This window comes from Trypanosoma conorhini (assembly GCF_003719485.1).
Source record: "Trypanosoma conorhini strain 025E chromosome Unknown Tco_14.4_contig_00342, whole genome shotgun sequence".
Classification (NCBI taxonomy): Eukaryota; Euglenozoa; class Kinetoplastea; order Trypanosomatida; family Trypanosomatidae; genus Trypanosoma; species Trypanosoma conorhini.
Genome location: NW_021704420.1, coordinates 3,843 through 19,740, shown reverse-complemented (window position 1 = coordinate 19,740; position 15,898 = coordinate 3,843). Strand labels below are relative to the sequence as shown.

At 56.3% G+C, this 15,898-nt stretch overlaps 7 protein-coding genes across 7 annotated transcripts, besides 16 other annotated features; all 7 read left to right on the top strand.

Annotated features, from left to right (window-relative positions):
* Nucleotides 1-436: 436 nt before the first annotated feature.
* Nucleotides 437-485: a microsatellite.
* Nucleotides 486-490: 5 nt separating this feature from the next.
* Nucleotides 491-525: a microsatellite.
* Nucleotides 526-687: 162 nt separating this feature from the next.
* On the top strand, nt 688-1,554 carry Tco025E_05673 (uncharacterized protein; the record flags this gene model as incomplete). Its single annotated transcript, XM_029372566.1, has 1 exon — nt 688-1,554. One exon carries the CDS (start codon nt 688-690, stop codon nt 1,552-1,554), a length of 867 nt encoding a protein of 288 aa, XP_029227423.1.
* Nucleotides 1,555-1,686: 132 nt separating this feature from the next.
* Nucleotides 1,687-1,728: a microsatellite.
* A 78-nt stretch (nt 1,729-1,806) lies between these two features.
* Nucleotides 1,807-1,850: a microsatellite.
* Nucleotides 1,851-2,014: 164 nt separating this feature from the next.
* Tco025E_05672 (uncharacterized protein) lies at nt 2,015-4,633 on the top strand (the record flags this gene model as incomplete). Its single annotated transcript, XM_029372565.1, has 1 exon — nt 2,015-4,633. One exon carries the CDS (start codon nt 2,015-2,017, stop codon nt 4,631-4,633), a length of 2,619 nt encoding a protein of 872 aa, XP_029227422.1.
* A 1-nt stretch (nt 4,634) lies between these two features.
* Nucleotides 4,635-4,672: a microsatellite.
* A 143-nt stretch (nt 4,673-4,815) lies between these two features.
* Nucleotides 4,816-4,835: a microsatellite.
* Nucleotides 4,836-5,261: 426 nt separating this feature from the next.
* Nucleotides 5,262-5,291: a sequence feature (A-rich).
* A 57-nt stretch (nt 5,292-5,348) lies between these two features.
* Nucleotides 5,349-5,921, top strand: Tco025E_05671 (60S ribosomal protein L24; the record flags this gene model as incomplete). Its single annotated transcript, XM_029372564.1, has 1 exon — nt 5,349-5,921. The coding sequence occupies one exon, from the start codon at nt 5,349-5,351 to the stop codon at nt 5,919-5,921; it is 573 nt and encodes a 190-aa protein (XP_029227421.1).
* A 510-nt stretch (nt 5,922-6,431) lies between these two features.
* Nucleotides 6,432-6,478: a sequence feature (A-rich).
* A 125-nt stretch (nt 6,479-6,603) lies between these two features.
* On the top strand, nt 6,604-10,434 carry Tco025E_05670 (putative ATPase; the record flags this gene model as incomplete). The annotated part of the gene is made up of 1 exon (XM_029372563.1): nt 6,604-10,434. The coding sequence occupies one exon, from the start codon at nt 6,604-6,606 to the stop codon at nt 10,432-10,434; it is 3,831 nt and encodes a 1,276-aa protein (XP_029227420.1).
* A 61-nt stretch (nt 10,435-10,495) lies between these two features.
* Nucleotides 10,496-10,520: a microsatellite.
* An 86-nt stretch (nt 10,521-10,606) lies between these two features.
* Nucleotides 10,607-10,625: a microsatellite.
* A 17-nt stretch (nt 10,626-10,642) lies between these two features.
* Nucleotides 10,643-10,666: a microsatellite.
* A 234-nt stretch (nt 10,667-10,900) lies between these two features.
* Tco025E_05669 (uncharacterized protein) lies at nt 10,901-12,064 on the top strand (the record flags this gene model as incomplete). Its single annotated transcript, XM_029372562.1, has 1 exon — nt 10,901-12,064. One exon carries the CDS (start codon nt 10,901-10,903, stop codon nt 12,062-12,064), a length of 1,164 nt encoding a protein of 387 aa, XP_029227419.1.
* Nucleotides 12,065-12,095: 31 nt separating this feature from the next.
* Nucleotides 12,096-12,123: a microsatellite.
* Nucleotides 12,124-12,259: 136 nt separating this feature from the next.
* Nucleotides 12,260-12,344: a microsatellite.
* A 1,078-nt stretch (nt 12,345-13,422) lies between these two features.
* Tco025E_05668 (uncharacterized protein) lies at nt 13,423-13,791 on the top strand (the record flags this gene model as incomplete). The annotated part of the gene is made up of 1 exon (XM_029372561.1): nt 13,423-13,791. The coding sequence occupies one exon, from the start codon at nt 13,423-13,425 to the stop codon at nt 13,789-13,791; it is 369 nt and encodes a 122-aa protein (XP_029227418.1).
* A 14-nt stretch (nt 13,792-13,805) lies between these two features.
* Nucleotides 13,806-13,825: a microsatellite.
* Nucleotides 13,826-13,882: 57 nt separating this feature from the next.
* On the top strand, nt 13,883-14,575 carry Tco025E_05667 (uncharacterized protein; the record flags this gene model as incomplete). Its single annotated transcript, XM_029372560.1, has 1 exon — nt 13,883-14,575. The coding sequence occupies one exon, from the start codon at nt 13,883-13,885 to the stop codon at nt 14,573-14,575; it is 693 nt and encodes a 230-aa protein (XP_029227417.1).
* A 717-nt stretch (nt 14,576-15,292) lies between these two features.
* Nucleotides 15,293-15,319: a sequence feature (A-rich).
* Nucleotides 15,320-15,870: 551 nt separating this feature from the next.
* Nucleotides 15,871-15,898: a microsatellite.

Sequence of the window (15,898 nt, the reverse complement as noted above, 5' to 3'; positions counted from 1 at the left end):
TTCTCTTCTCTTTTTTTTTTGTTTTTGTAGATATTATTATCTTTTTTCTCTCCTTATTGCTGGTGGACTTACGTTAATGTCATCCTTTATTGTGGTTTTACGGATATTACGCTTCTACGTGCTGGTGACTGCGCGGGTGACTTGCCTCAGCAATGAAGAGGCCACATCTTGTGCCGTTCCCACACATTTTATGGAATACGCCATGGCGTTCATTCATTCCTGCATTCTGTGTAGGGCGGGGAATTCGCCATCCACGTGGCTCTAATTCTCACGGCTGCCCACACATATACGCTATCCATGTTACCTTTCGGCTCCTCTCCCCTCCGTGTTCTTTGGAGGGAGGGCGTGCTCGTCGTGCTGAGTGAGGGTGGTTTCTCGCTTGTCTAGTCACTGGCTTGAACTTGTCCGTGCTGCCCCATGATCAGCCTTCCTGCACTGTGTATCTTTGCATGTTTGTATTTTTGTGTGCGTGTGTGTGTGTGTGTATTTTTTGTTTTTGTTGTTGTTGTTGTTGTTGTTGTTGTTTCAGCTTCCTCTGTCGGGGCAAAGACGCTGGGGCGCGGCCGTACAATAGTGGCCACCGTGAAGAATCGGCCTGGCGGCCTCCTGCCTGCGTTCCGGCACAGGCGAAGTTCACGCCTCGGCGCCCGTCAGGCTGCGGCGCCCTGCCCGTGAAGGAGCGGCAGCATGCGGGGGGTCAAAGCCGCTGCCGCCGGGGGTTCCAGCGGCAGCCGCGATGGGACCAAAAAAAATCGAAAGCAAACGCGCCCTCGCGGGGCGGTAGCCGGGCGTGTGGCGAATAACGGGGCGCCACCAGGCTGCGTCCCTGCACGGCCGCCGCCGCATGGGCCAAAAGCGGACGACACTGCGACACCTTCGGCGCGGGTTGGCGTGCCGCAGCAGCGTGTGAGGAGCATCGAGGGGGAGTCCAGTGTGGCCTCCCCTGTGATGGGGACAACCACCAGCAGCGCGGCCGGTTCGAGGAGTTGTGCGGTGATTGCGGATCCCTGGGTGATTTTGCAACCCCCACAGCCCCCAACTCTCCTCGGTTGGGCTGCTCGACGGGAAGCCACGAGCAAGGGCCATAGCGCGCAAGGCATTGCAAGGCTCTTCTCGCCACGCACGGCCACAGATAGCAAGGTTGCAACGCCAAGCATTACAAACACGTGCCAGCTCGCACACGAGTTCTACACACAAGACACCGTTGGGAGCGAGGGATGCGCTGGCAGTTGCAGCGGGCAAAATGCGCAGCGCTTGGAGATGCGCTTCGCCTCCCCGTCGGAGAAGAGACGCGATTTTACACGCCCAACAGATCCTGGCGCAGAAACAGCGTGGCGTTTAGAGGAGGAGCACCATCGGCGTTTTCGTCTGGCCCTCTACAGGCTGCAACAGATGCGCCCCGACCCCTGGTGGCGGCTGCAGTCTTCGCTCTACTACGACGCGGAGATGCCGGAGGTGTTGACCTGCGACGAGGACCTCTTCTTTTCCCGGGTGGCGAGGGAGGTGCGGGATGCGGGTGTCACGTGGCTTTCCTTGAACGGTGCCACGCTGTAACTGCGGCGGCTTTGAGTGAAATTCCGCGGAGAATGCGCGGCTCACGAGAACAACCTAGATGCGCCTTCGCAACGTTGTTTGTAGATTGAATACGAAAAGAATAAGACTGGGGGAAGTAGACATCACACGATCTGTCTCTCTGTATATATGTGTGTGTGTGTGTGTCTGTGTGTGGCCAGGAGCAGTCCGAGAGCACGAGGAGTAGTAAGAGGGAGTGGGGTGTGCGTTCCTGTTTGAGCCTTTGTTTTCACAGTTGCTGTTGTTGTTTCCTTGTTGCTTTTTTTATTGCTTGCTGTAGGCATATTCTCCGCCGCTGTGTAGACCCCACCGCGTGGGTGCGGCGCTCAGGAGAAGCAAACAAAAAAAAGGTGGGAAGCACCGCACGGAATAGCAGCGCCACAAACCCAACAGCGAGAAGGAAATAAAGAAAGAGGGGCGGGAGAAAAGGTGTATGTAAAACATGATTTTCGTCTCCACGTCGTACGAGTCGAAGATAACGGGCGATGAGGGCCTGTACGCCGCCATTGAGGCCGCGCGCTTGGCGCGTGCCCTGCGTGGTGCGACGATACGTCCGCATGTGAAGGGAAACCCGCCGATCAACCCAAACAGCATTGCGCTCGCCAACGCACCAAGGAAGTGGGAGGCACGCTCTCTCGCTGAAAACGCGGCGCAGGAGTTACTGGAGGCAATCAGTGGCGGCGACAAGGCGGTCTCACAGTACCGCCAGCAAGTTTCACTGGCCATCCCGGACGAGGCGGAGATGCAGGAGCTGCGCGCGGTTGTGCCCTTCATACATAGTGTGCAGCCCCATCCAGTAATGAGCTTTGACGATGTCAAGCGGCTATCGCAGCTTATGTCCCTGCACGGCGCCAACATCACTTGCCTCAACTTTGGCAACGGCGCCATTATGCCAAACGAGCACGCGGAGACCTCGCCCGCGACGGTGATGGCGAAGATGGAGGAACTGAAACAGCGCTTTCCACTGCCCACGCCAAAGCCCAAAAAGTCCACTGACAGCGTCGACGAAGAAGAAGAGGAGGAGGAGGAGGAGGGCTACGTGGATCTTTCCACCAATGAAGAACTACGACAGTGGTGCCAAAATCAGCAGCTTGAGTACACCGACTACAAGCACGCCATTCGGCTCCGGGCAGCGTACGAACTGGACGCCTTTCGTAACATCTGTGAGATGCTCATGAGGGACAATAAGGTTCGTGTCTTGTTGCTGGGTCACAATGGGCTAGGGACGCCCAACGAGGAGGAGCGAGTCTCACTCGTCCCACTGCGTCTCCTGGCGAAGCTTATTGACGCCAATGAGACAATCAAAGTGTTGGACCTGAGTAGCAACGAGTTGGGGCCACACGGCTTTGGCATTGTTGGGAAGGCCCTCACGAAGAATATCGCCGTCGCCTCCCTTGACCTCTCCGACAACCAGCTTGGTATGCCGCCGCCGGAGGTGGACGAGGACCCAGAGTACCAGGGAGAGGACCCCGTCTTTGGGGAGCAGTACAGCGGGCTGGAGGCAATCAGTGAGGTGCTCAAGAAGAACAAATTTCTGCGTCACCTGCGCCTGTGCCACAACCAGATTCACAGCGGTGGGGAGGGGGAGGAGCCACCGGTGACAGACCCTGCAGAGATGGATCCAGAGAAAGATGCCGCCACTCCAGAGGTGGAAAGCTGGCAGGATCTCCCGCTTTGGCAACTTGTCGGTCCGCTGCGCGAGTACCACCGGCTACGGGCACTCGACCTGAAGGGGAACGCGTTGGGTGCTGAGGGCGCCCGCATGGTTGCCACCGCGCTTGCCGAAAACCATTCGGTTGAGGTGCTGGATCTCACGGATAACGGCATTGGGTTCCGTGGGCTACACTACATAGCAAAGCTTTTATTGCTGTCACCGCACAGCGTTCTGCACACGCTCATCCTACGGCGGAACAATCTCGCTGGCAAAAAGGGAAGTAAGGCGCAGCAGCGAATGGCACTGGCCGCCATGGAAGCAATGAGTGTGGCTTTGAACGGAAACACGAAACTACGCCGCTTGTCAATCGCTGGTAACTACCTTGGGCCTACTTTGTGCGCCGCCATGCTGTGCACGATCGGCACGGCCTCGGCACTGGAAGAGCTAGACCTCGAAAGTAACGACGCCTGTGGCGATGTGGCCGCACCGCATGACACGACGGTCATGCACTCCATAGCACTGGCGCTCTACGGAACAGCTCTCAGCGGGTGTCGCCCGTCGTTAGCGGTGCTGCTGCTCGGCGGCAATAATATCCAGGCCGCAGGCTTACGTGTGTTGTTCCCAGCCCCTGCGGCAATGCCGACCTCCCTTCGTGAGGTGGATCTCAGCCGCAACAACATCCGGGACGGCCTTGAGGCTGTGAATCACCTTTTGATTAGTTCCCCGGTGCTGCGGAGACTTGTTTTGGCGCACAACAGCGTCACAGCTGCCCCTGCCTTACTTGCGGGCATCGCGGCTAATCAGTGCCTCAAGGACCTGGATCTCTCGCATAATAAGTTGGGCTCGCTGAAGGAGCAATACTGTAGAGACCAACAGGCGCAGGTAAAGGGCGTGGAGGAGTTGTTGCAAGTGCTTGTCAACCACCCTTCGCTTGAAAACGTCAATCTCAGTTACAACGAGTTCGAGGCAAGACATGGACCGTTGCTTGCAGAACTTTGTAATGGGAACAAGTCCAACAATCACCTGCGGCGAATTGACCTCAGTGGAAACCCAGAACTTAAGCAAGAGGACATTGATAAAATGGTGCAGACGCTGGCGACAAAGCCTGGTATTGAGGCCTTCTACATCTCTTCCTCGTATCCGGCAGTTGTGGAAAAGGTTGCAATCGTGCGCCCCGTAGGCCAGGACGCTGCGCTGGATACAATGGCCCAACGCAACCAGCAACTGTTGCTCTTGAAGCTGTTGCGGGAGACGGTGTACCGGAGCCCCTCCCTGATTGACATCAACTGCGACTTGCAGAAGAGTGTCTTGCACGAGGAGGGCACTGGCACGGATGAGGGTGAAGTCATTGGAGAGATGCGACGACGACTACTGCTGAATGCGATTCTGACCTCATCGAATCAATAGCGTGCGTCTGAGTGTGTGTGTGTGTGTGTCTGTGGGTGTTGCCTGCTGCGGCAAGCAGAGTGGGGAGCGGAGTCTCTGCGCACGCATCCAGGCCACAGCCTTGTCCCTGCGACTGCTTTTCCGCACCGGGCTTCGGCGGCGTATTGCATGCCAAAGAAGAACCTAAAAAAGAAAAAAAAAGATGCGTGTGTGTGTGTGTGTGAATTAAAGCCGAAATGAAACCATGCACACACCCACCCACAGAGAGAGAGCGAGAGACGCGCTCGGTACCTTCGCCAGGGGCGGAACTGAAGAGTGGCAACGGAGGGGACAATAAAGAGAGCCCGAGGATAGCAAAAGTATGAGGCGAGATGTCAGAATAAAGATGTAAAATACGTTGAGGAGGAGGCAATGACGCGCTGTCGAGCACGAAAAGAAAAGAAAAAAGGAGAGAAACAAGGAGGTGCAGTGGGCGTGTTGAACACCCTCGCACCGCGAGGGAGAAAACAGGGGAAATGGTCTCTTCCACCAGTTGGCCGCGTCTCATTAGCCTGAGGGCGCGAGTGAAGGAGAGACCTCCTTCCTTTGCCACGGAGTGTCGTCGTATTTTTGTTCTGCCCCTCCCTCACTCTCTTTCTCTCGCCATCCTTTTTGTCCTTTTTCCTTTTGTTTTGTTTTGACGCTTGTTTTTGCAATGGCACACAGCTGTGCGTGGTAAAGCAGGAATAGCGTGGCGATGCGGATTGAACACTGCTCCTTCTGCGGGGCCCCGATATACCCGGGGCACGGCCAGATGTTTGTGCGCAACGACTGCAAGGTGTTTCGCTTCTGTGCCTCGAAGTGTCGCAAGAACTTCGGCATGAAGCGCAACCCGATGAAGCTGAAGTGGACCAAGACATTCCGCAAGGCAAACGGCAAGGAGCTCGCAGTGGATAGCACAATGGACTTTGAGCAGCGGCGACACGTCCCTGTCAAGTACAACCGCGAGCTGCTCCACGACACCCTCAAGGTGATGAAACGTGTGGAGAAGATCAAACAGAAGCGCCAGGAGGCGGTGTGGAACCGACGCATGGAGCGAGCGCGTCTGCAGGAGCGTCGCGACGCCGCTTTGGCCTTGAAGCACAACATCGACTGGATCGAAGATAGCGAGGTGAAACACAAGGCGCGCGATGACCTGGTGGCGGTCCAGCAGGAGGTAGAGGCCAAGCGGGAGCAGCGGCGTGAGGCCGCGCGCAAACGTGCGCAGAAGCGGCGGGAGATGGAGCGCGCCGCGGGGGCCACCTCCGCCTCGTCCGTAAAGAAGTTCTGATGAGGGGAAACTGAGGGGCAGCAAATAAGTAATTGGCCAGAGGGAGGCAGCTATGGTGACGATGGTGGTGGAGACGCACACGTGCACACAACCCCGCCATTGCCACGGACGCGAAAAGGAGCTTAAAAAGGGAAGGAACAGAGTGAGAAGGGATAAAGAAAAGAGGAAGAAGAAAAAAAAACATACACATAACAACAACAAGTTATTCATGAGGCGTTGATACAGAGGAGAGATGCAACATTTGACGGCACTATTTTTTTTCCCCCGCCCTCTCTCTCTCTCTGCGTGTGTGTATACAAAGGGGCGAAATAAGAGGAAATGCCCTAATGAGGGCCACTAGTCGAATAAGTAGTCATTAAACAAGAGCCAAAGGCAAAGGTGGGAATTGCCACGGATGTGTCTCGGTTGTGCTCTCGCGATAACACTGATGGCCGTTCATCAGGTGGTGTGCTTACTTTGTTGCTTCACCGCATGGTTCTAGCTCACTGCTCCATATCTACCGCCGCCACCTCCTTTTTTTCTCTTTTACTTTTTCTTTTTGTTTGCCTTCATCGTTTGCGCCGCCCGCCCCGTCGTTACCGTCGCGAACAAGTAGCGTAAAGGAGAAGGGAGTCCTCCCACCTCGAGCCGTCGACCTGCGTGCGTGTGTGCGTCCTGAGAAGGGGAGGGGGAGGCGGCCAGGATGGTTGTCACGCGCTCCCAGTCAAGAAGGGAGGGTGGCTCTCCTCCTCGCCCGCACCGTGCCGACGACAACAATGCGGCAGGGGCACTGCGGGGCGACGCCGAGCAGGATCCTCCGCAGGAGCGTTTGGGGCGCGGTTGCCGCATTCCTCGGGAGCCTCCCGCGTCGTACGATACGATGTACGTCAGGAAGGTGCTACTGCCACCTGGGAGACGTCATGAGGAGGGAGAGGAGGAAATACACATCAACTCCCGGTACCCGCAGCGCGATGCGGCAAGGCGGGCTGTTATTAGGATGAGTTCAACGCTGCATTCACTGGGCATGAATTCCGCGCGAGTTTCTGGGGCCCAGGAGGGCGGCTACAACGACGACGACGACGAGGGCGACGATGATAATGGCGAGGACGATGGTAGCAGCGCAAAAAACTGTAGTGAGGGCTGCGCGGCGTCCTTGCAGCCACGCGGGAAGAAAGGCAATGACAGCCGGTTGAGGCAGCTGCTACGAAAGCGCGGTCGCGAGCCATCGATTGACTCCTCCATCACAGAGGTCTCCCTGCGGGAGGAGACCCAGGAGCGGGGAAACGAGGTGGAGCAGGCGCTGCTTGTGGAGCACTCATCCTCGCTTTCCTCGCTCACAGGGCGGATGAGTGAGAGGGAGAACCGCCGTGTGAGCAGGAACGCCAGGGAGAGTACAATACGGCATATTCCAATAAACCGCTACCTTGACGAAGTGATAGAGGCCACTGACAACAACGCCAGGAAGGAGAAAAAGCGCAGAGGCAAAAGTCATCGCCGTCGCATGGAGGACGTGTTTCTCGGCCTCGATGCGGCGCAGACTGACACAATGGATGCAGGGAAAACGGGCGAGGGTCCGTCAACGACCGAGACCCCTGCCCCGCTTGGAGACATCACCCCGCTGCACATTGACAGGTCAGTCTCATTTGAAAAAGTAGGAGGACTCTCTGGTCATATTGTCTTGCTGCGTGAAATGGTGCTGTTTCCTCTCTTGTATCCAGATTTGCTGCAGACAATGAACTTAACCCCGCCGCGTGGGGTGCTCTTCATTGGTCCTCCAGGAACAGGCAAAACTCTCATGGCTCGAGCCTTGGCAAATGAGGCTGCAAGCTGTGCGCAGCGCAAGATCTCCTTCTTTATGCGGAAAGGCGCGGATATTCTTTCCAAGTGGGTTGGTGAGAGTGAGCGACAGCTGAGTCTTTTGTTCGAGGAGGCAAGACGCCGTCAGCCGAGTATTATTTTTTTTGACGAGATCGATGGACTCGTGCCGGTGCGCCATGCCAAGGCGGAGCAGTCGCAGGCGGCGCTCGTCGCCACCCTTCTTGCCCTCATTGACGGATTGGACGACAGAGGTCAGGTTGTTGTTATCGGCGCCACAAATAGGCCCGATACAATTGACCCGGCCCTGCGCCGACCGGGGCGACTCGATCGCGAGTTGCACTTCCCACTTCCCGACGCCGCCGCGCGTCGGCACATCCTCTCCATCGTGACGAAGCCGATAGTGCCCCTGGAGCATCCTGAGCGGAGTGTGATTCTGGAGGAGCTTGTCGCACGCTGCGAGGGGTGGTCAGGGGCGGAGATTCAGGCCCTCTGCACAGAAGCCGGACTGAATCGGCTGCGAACAAGCCTGCCCCAGCTGTACGTCACCAGCCGTAAGCTACAGATTCCCAACAACGCCCTCAGCATACAAAAGGAGGATTTTTTAATTGCCATTCATCGCTTCAAAACCTCTGTGCGTCGCGGGGCTGATAGTTTTTCAAAAGGCCTTGAAGAACATCTTGAACATTTGCTTCACAGTACTCGAACGGAATTGGTGTTGCACGTGGCATCGCTTTGGCCGAGTGCAGCAACGGCACTTGCACGCGAGCGAAGGGATTGCAGTGACGCGAGCGATGCGGTACGAGAGCTGAGTGGTTTCCCTATTCCCCATACGGCACAGCCAATACTGCTGTTTTTAACTCCCTCCCCCGAGAAGGGTTTATGCGGTGCAGAGTCGTGTGAATTTGCCCTGGAGAAGGCGGCACTGGCTCTCATCAAGGCACTTCCATCAATGCGTGTCTTTACCGTGCATCTTCCCAACCTTGTGGTGGACCGCGGAAGTGCGGCGATGATGATGACGGCTGCGGCTGCGGGTTTCTCCACGGCAGAGGGGGGCGCGTCCAACGCTGAGGAGTCCGGTCCGCCACTGAACGACTGCTTCAGCTCCGGACACATTTATTCACTTGTACTGGCCATTTTGCGCTGCTCCGGTCCCTCGCTGGTCCTCCTGCAAGGGTTAGACGTGTGGCTCGCAGAGTATGGCTGCCCCACCACTGCTGGTGGGTGCAAAGGCGACGATGAAAGCGATGAGGATGGAACTCACCGGAGGAAAAATATGGAGTCGTTTTGCTACTATCTTGCCCTGCTTCGTGACTCGGATGTGCTCGTCGTCGCTCCCACGCTCCACATGGACGTCTACGCTCGCTTTTTTGCTGAGCTGCACCCAAGCACACAAATACGCAAGAACGCGTGCAGCATCCCATGCGCACCCTCTGAAGATGATTTGCGTCGCTTTCTGCAGTACCTGTTTCATGTGGTGGAGTTGGCGTTGCTACACTCTGTGCCCACCGCGTGGGAGGAGTTGCTCGATGACGTTTCGCCTCCGCCCCCGCCCTCCATTGAAGAAGTGCGCGCGGCTCGCCATGTCACACTTGAGCTGTGGCGGCGTGTGGAACACCGTCGGCGGCAGCTACGGTATGTGTTGGCGAAGTGGCTGAGTCAATACCTCAATTCTCGCAAGTTTTCGCTTTTTTGTAGCGCCGACCTCGACCTCACGCCGGGCCATGACCTCTACGAGGAGTGGCGGCACCACACACACGGGCGCCGCATCGGCCTGTGTGATGTGATGGAGAAGCTTGAGAACGAAGAGTACACCAGCCTCTCGCAGTACCACGACGACATCGACATGCTCGTGCGGAACGTCCGCACCTTCTTTAGGACCCGCTCTTCCGCGGACCAGCGGTACCGGAGCCGTGCCCTTGAGCTGAAGGAGACAACCGTGCTAAACCTGTACAAGATCAACCGCAACGTTGTGCAGTTCTGCGAGAAGCACAAGGATCTGGCGGAGCCTGACTTGTCGCTTTCGTCTTGTTCTTCACAAGCCAGTCTACAGGCGAAGCGTGAGCCACCGACGGAAGCCCAAACTGCGCAGAGGCTTACGGTGAGACGCAGGCGTCCGCCGCATCGCTACTATGGTTCTCGGCGGCGGCGGAGGCGGCGGCGTCCCGTGTCCCGGGCAGCTTCCAAATCCCGCGAAGAAGAGGCCGCGAGGAAGGCGGAGGAGGAAGCGGAGGTAGTGGAGGAGGAGGAGGAGGAGGAGGAAGGAAAAGCGGTGGCGGGCGGGGAAGCGAGTAACAACGGTAATGAGGTCGCTGTGAAGACGGAGCCCGTTGCCACGGAGTCTCCCACAGGAGAAGCAAAGGAGGCGGACGATCGCGTTGCCACGGTCGGAGACTGCACCAACGTCAATAACTACACCGCCGCCCCCTCCCCTGTGACACTAGGCGGCAGGGTGGCAGAAATAGACGCCGCTGTGCAACTGCTACGAGGTCTTTCGTTCCTTGCATTGCATGGTGTTTTTCAGGCTGCGATGTCTCTGTTGGAGGCGGAGACCAATCGACGACGCAGCCGTCAACAGTGTGCCACGGCTCCACCCTTGCCAGGGACGAGTGAAGGTGCGAGCACTCTTTTTTTCCCTTGGCTGGTGAGCGAGGCGCTGCGGACAGCCGTGGAGGAGGGAAGAGCAAACGGCGGCCATGTAAGCGGGCACGGCCGATAAAGGTTCATTGCATTTGGTGAAGCATTAAGCAACCATAGAAGGCGTAAGCGAGAGGGCGAAGGAGAGAGAGAGAGAGAGAGAGAGAGTGGGATAGATGCGATAATGCGTATTTTCCTTCCGCACTGCGTTGTCCCATTCTCCTGTCCTTTTTTGAACGCTTGCTCTCTGACTTTGCTGCTGCTGCTGCTGCTTACTCGCCTCTCCCGACTGTTGAGTTGTTGTTGTTGTTGTTTATTCTTCTTCTATGTGTGTGTATGTCCATTTGTTCTTCTCTCTTTTCTTTTCTCTGCGATTTCTGATTTCCGCCTTTTACGTTTCTTCTTTGCGAGGTTCCCAGCTTGCCTCTCCACTAGAGAAGGGAAACAAGGTTTCTTTGCTACTTATCCACCCACCTCTACACACGCACACGCAGAGAGCGACACACAGGGAACGCGACTAATTTGCACGCGATTACCTATCGGGGCGCATGGCCTCCCTCTCTGAGGAGATTCGGCGGTTGTCCGAGCTCTTTGCCAGCGGTCTCCTTTCGGAGGAAGAGTTTAGGGCGGCCAAGGATGTCACAATCAAAAGTTACGCACCGCCTGCAGCGGCGGCTCCTCAAGTAGACGAAGTGGGGGAACACGGGTGGGAAGCGGAGGCGCATACTCGTTTCCCACACGTCAATATTTCCGAGTTCGGTGGCGAGTTTGCGGGTCAAGCGCAGCGGGAAAAGGCCTACGCAGTTCTGGAAACGATTCTGCGTAACCTCATTCAGTTTCCTGATGAGGAAAAATACAGGCGGCTGCGCCTCAGTAATGCGGTTTTACACTCGCAGTTGTTTTCCGTCCCTGGTGTCATGGGATTCCTGCAGTCGGTTGGGTTTGCGAGGCGCTCGTCTGATGTTGCTGAGGAGGGCGACTCTTTGCAGCTTCCAGGGCCGCCCGGGCTTCCGTTGCTGGAAGAAGGACTGGGGGCAGTGGCTTTCTTGCGCAGCCGCGATCGAGAGGCCCTGGCACGCAACAGAGATTGCATGCGGTTGCGCCGTAGTTTGGGACTGGAGTTGCGCCGTGAACGCTGCGAAAAGGCGAAGGCGGTGGGCGAGCTGCGCTCGTACATTGAGCGCGAGTTTTGTTCCGACGACGGCGGCGATGGGCTTTACTCCTCGCAAGTGAATTTGGAAAAACTGGAGACCATCCTGGCGAACGTGCTTCGTTGCCCCGCGGAGGCGAAGTACCGAAGGTTGCGGCTCAGCAACCCGGCAGTGTGCGCGGCAGTTCTGCAGCAGCGCGGGGGTCTGGAGGTGCTGGTCGAGTGTGCGGGGGGCGAGGTGGTGGAGGAGGGAGGGGAGGAGTTCCTCCTGCTTCGCGAGGGCGCCGTGACGGAGGCGAAGCTGCGCTGCGCTCTTCAGGCGGTTGCGGGGGCGCGGGCGGCGGTGCGCGAGATGCAGGCGGGAATGGACCGGCAGGCGCGCGAGGAAGCGAGGGAGGCGGTGCGCCGGGAGGCAAGGCGTGAGCTCCGGCGACGTTGCCCACCGCAGTGCCCGGGGCGGGCGGGGGAGGGCGCGGGAACGCAGCCGGGGCGCCGCGTTCGGGTCGCGGAGGCGCTGCGGTATCTGATGGGGAAAGGCGGGGCCGAGGAGGACGAAGGCTGAGATCATGCGCTTGGTCTCGCCTCTCTCCCTCTTCTTTTTTTTTTTAATTTTATTTTATTCATTTCTCGGTGTCGTTTCTCCCTGCCGTGCTGCCCCGCCGTTCCGCAGAATACTTTTTTCGTTTCCTCCTTTCTTTTCTTCTTCTCCCCACGCCGCAAGCGACAACCGCTCGTCACGGGTTGTTTTTCTTCCTTCCGGCGGCCCCGGCACCGCAACCGCGCCCGGCTCGCGCGCCACCGCCGGGGCGGAGCGCCGCTCTTCGACCCAAGCGCCGGCGCCGTTTTCTCGTTTTACTTTCCCCACCAGCCCACTAACAAGGATAGCGTTCGTTTTTTCCCCTTCTTCCAATGCAACATTTTTTTCGCCGCAAGCGCGCGGGCGCCATTGCTTTTATAAGGAGGTCGCCGCGATAGCAGCTCCTCCGCCGCGCGAGAACAGCAGAAGGCGAAGTAAAGAAATCAAAACCAGGAAAAGGAAGTGAAGCAATAAAGTACAGGGCGCTCCCTCCACCCAACTGACGAGCGACGCCGTCCACACACGCATTGCCGTCGAGGTCGGAAACGGTTCAGGGCCTGGGAGATTGAACAGACCACAGAGGAGCCGGGCCGGTTGTTTACTAAAAAAGAGCCCGGGTGCCCCCAATTCCTCCAGGCCGAATTTGGATTGTCGGGCCGCGCGGGGAAGCAGCGTTCCGGCGTCTCCTCACACACAAGCTGTTTCTTAACCACGGCGTGGTTTAGCGTGCCTCCTGCCCTGCCAATGCCGCGAGCTCTGCCAACGCGGGCGCCCGGTGGCGAGGGGTTGGGGGGGCGGCGCGGGCGCTGCGTGCACACTTCGCGCGGAGGAATCTTTGACATTAGTCCCGCCGCGCCCGCTTCACGGTCATCGCGTGGTCGTTTTTTGTGGGGGCGCTGCCGTTGGACGCGGCCAAACAGTCCCCGGGCGTGACTTGCGCCGCGCGCCGTGGACGGATGCTTCCGGAGGGCGCCGCGGGAATCACAAGACTTCTCACCGGCGCGTGCGGGGGGAGGTGCTCCTCCGCAGCTTTTTTTCTAACTTCCTTCGCCTGCAAGGGGCGAATTTCTTTTTCTTTTTACCCCTAGCGGGACCAACAAGGCCGCTGGGCCAGCGCCCCGCATATGCCGGGGAACCGCCACGACGCACGCCGCCTCCCCCGCGCGCTCTCGGGGCCATTCCGCCCCCCCCCCTCCACCGGGCCCCGTCCTTTTCGCCGGGGCCGGGATTCGGTTGGGCGCCCGGCTCGCTGAAGCGGCGACTGCCGGCTGCACACGGCCCGGGAGCAGAGGGGCCGCTTCCGTACGGTGCGCCGCCGTCGCGCGACGAACAGCCCACCCGACATGTTCGACCCGCAAACAGCAGGGGCGTTTGAGGCGCTGCGGGCCCTGCGTCGCACCGAAAGTGGGAACGTTTTGTGGGCGCGGCGCGGTGGGAATGCCCCGTCAGGAAGCGGTCTCGGTGAAGTTTTCGAACATGCGCGCGCGGGTGCTTTTTTGGAGCGCACGGGCACTCTAAGCGATCAGAGTGGTCGTGAAAGAACCCAGCCTTCACAAGAGCCTCGTGGCTTTTTTCTTGCGGCAGTGGGGGCACTGGCGCCGTTTTCTTGTTTTACTTTTCACATCAGTCCTCAACAGGGAGAGCCCCTTGTTCCAAGTGCGTTTTGCAAAGCTGTTTATTATTATTCTTATAATTTACGCCCCTTTACATGAGTTTCCGTACAAAAATATATATATATGTATATATTTTTTCTCCCCCCCCCCGTTTTTATAGTGTTTTTTTTTGCATACTTTATGCATAGTGATGCAAGGAAGTGATTCAGCAAAATCGTTTCTTGAAAAGCTCAAATACGGTGGAGCAGCCACCGCATCAATCGATAATGCCGCACCACCTGACGGTGACGGGATTATTGTGCGCCGACTTGAAAGACAGTACGCAAGTGAACCATTGTCAGTGCTGGGGCTGAAACTTAGCGATGACGCAGAGGTTTTGTCAACGGAAGCCGACTCTCCAGCAGCAAAAGCCAACATATTGCCGCATTACATGATTATTTACGTGAATAATCAGTTTGTTGGCTGTCGTGCTGACTTTGAAGATGTTGCAGCCCAACATCTGACATTAATAATCAAGCTCCAGACAACGAGTGCCATGTCCGAGTTGATGGCAAAACTTTTGGATGAAGAAGAAAAAATGGAAACTGAAAACGGTAAACCGTCTACGGATATTAATGAACTTTTGCGTACGACCCCAAGGTACGGGTTTCTGTCGGCAGAACATCCAATGTTTCTCAGATGGAACCACCGAATTCAAACGCAAAGGGATGCCAGACAGCTTCTTCGTCAGGCTACACGAGAAGCGGAAGAACAGTTAGCAAAAGAAGCGTTTGAGAAAATAAGACGGGAGATGGAGGCTGAGGAGGCAAGGCAACGGGGAATTACAACAGACTACACAGCCTGCTGTGGTATCTGTCCCAGATCCTGTACCAAAACCAGCTGAAGAATTTCTTTTAAAACAAGTTCAAGATGAAAGTTCCTTCGGTAGGGGAGACGAAATCAATGAGGCAATTGAGGAGTTTAATGAGGAAGCTTCCCCGGAAGAGTTGTTAAAGCTTATTGGGGCCCAGCCAAAGGAGGAAACGGCTTCTGCGACTCCTATTCCTGAGGGTGACGGTGAAGTTCGCTTTTTCATTATTCCAACTGAAGAATATACCCTTTCTAATGGGATGCGTGTAACTGTAAGTGTAAAGAAAAGGAGTGGTCCTCTTCCCAAACCGCCCCCAGGAAAGCCACCTAAAGGGCTTAGAGGGCTGGGAGTAAATAAAATAAATGGCGCTGTAAATTCAATGAAAACCGCTAATAGCGAGCTGGTTTGTTCCTTTTGTTATCTGCGCGGACATAGCGTGGATCAGTGCGCCGAGAAAAGAGAGCAAGAAAGGAAGTTGGCATTGGCCCCTAAAGAACGTCAAATATGCCGTGATTATTTGAGGGGACGATGTACACGATCTGATTGCATGATGCGGCATGTGTCGCAACGTGGTAGGAGCCGAAGTCCACCATCTCGTAAAAGAAACCGTGACAGGCGTCATAGAAGCCGAGAGAGACATCACCGCGAAGAGAGCCGAAAGCGTCGTCACGACAGTCGGCGGCGAAGGCGGAGAAGTCGTAGTGGCTCCACTGAACGGTACCGTCGGCGAAGATGATAGATGTTTATGCCTTGTTTTTTTTCTTTGTTTCTTTTTTTGCTTCCCGATCATAAATGAATTTTCATTTTTTTTTAAGTCTGCTTATTCTGCTTGGATTATAAAACCCACCCTTTACCATGTTTTATCTCTCGTAATGTTGCCAATGCATTAGAGTGCTTTTCCCCCCTCTCTTCTCTGTTCTTCATGCCCGCCTCAATATTTTGATAATGAAGTTTCAGGTAGTTTGCAGCACAGATACGCCCGTGTGGGGTGAAGTTGCTCGTCTCCATTGGTCAAAGGGTTGAAACTGGCATCCATCGCTTCCAGTGTTACTGCTTTTGGATGGGAGAATTGGGCGTTGTTCGTACGTGTTTATTTATTTTTGCTAAGGGATGAGAGTGGTGTGCTTATACCATCCAAGGCATTCGTATTGAAATTCCAATGTGAAACATGTTTCTCAATGTTGCAATCCGCTGGCTATTTTTTCGTTCTGAATATTCGCCAATGCATGACGTGGCTGGTCTTTGAGTGCCAATGCGGCGTTTCAGGACACGGTTCCTATTCTCTCTCGTGATCACGGAAGAGACAGAATGAAATGACACCGCGCCATTATATATATATATATATATATATATATA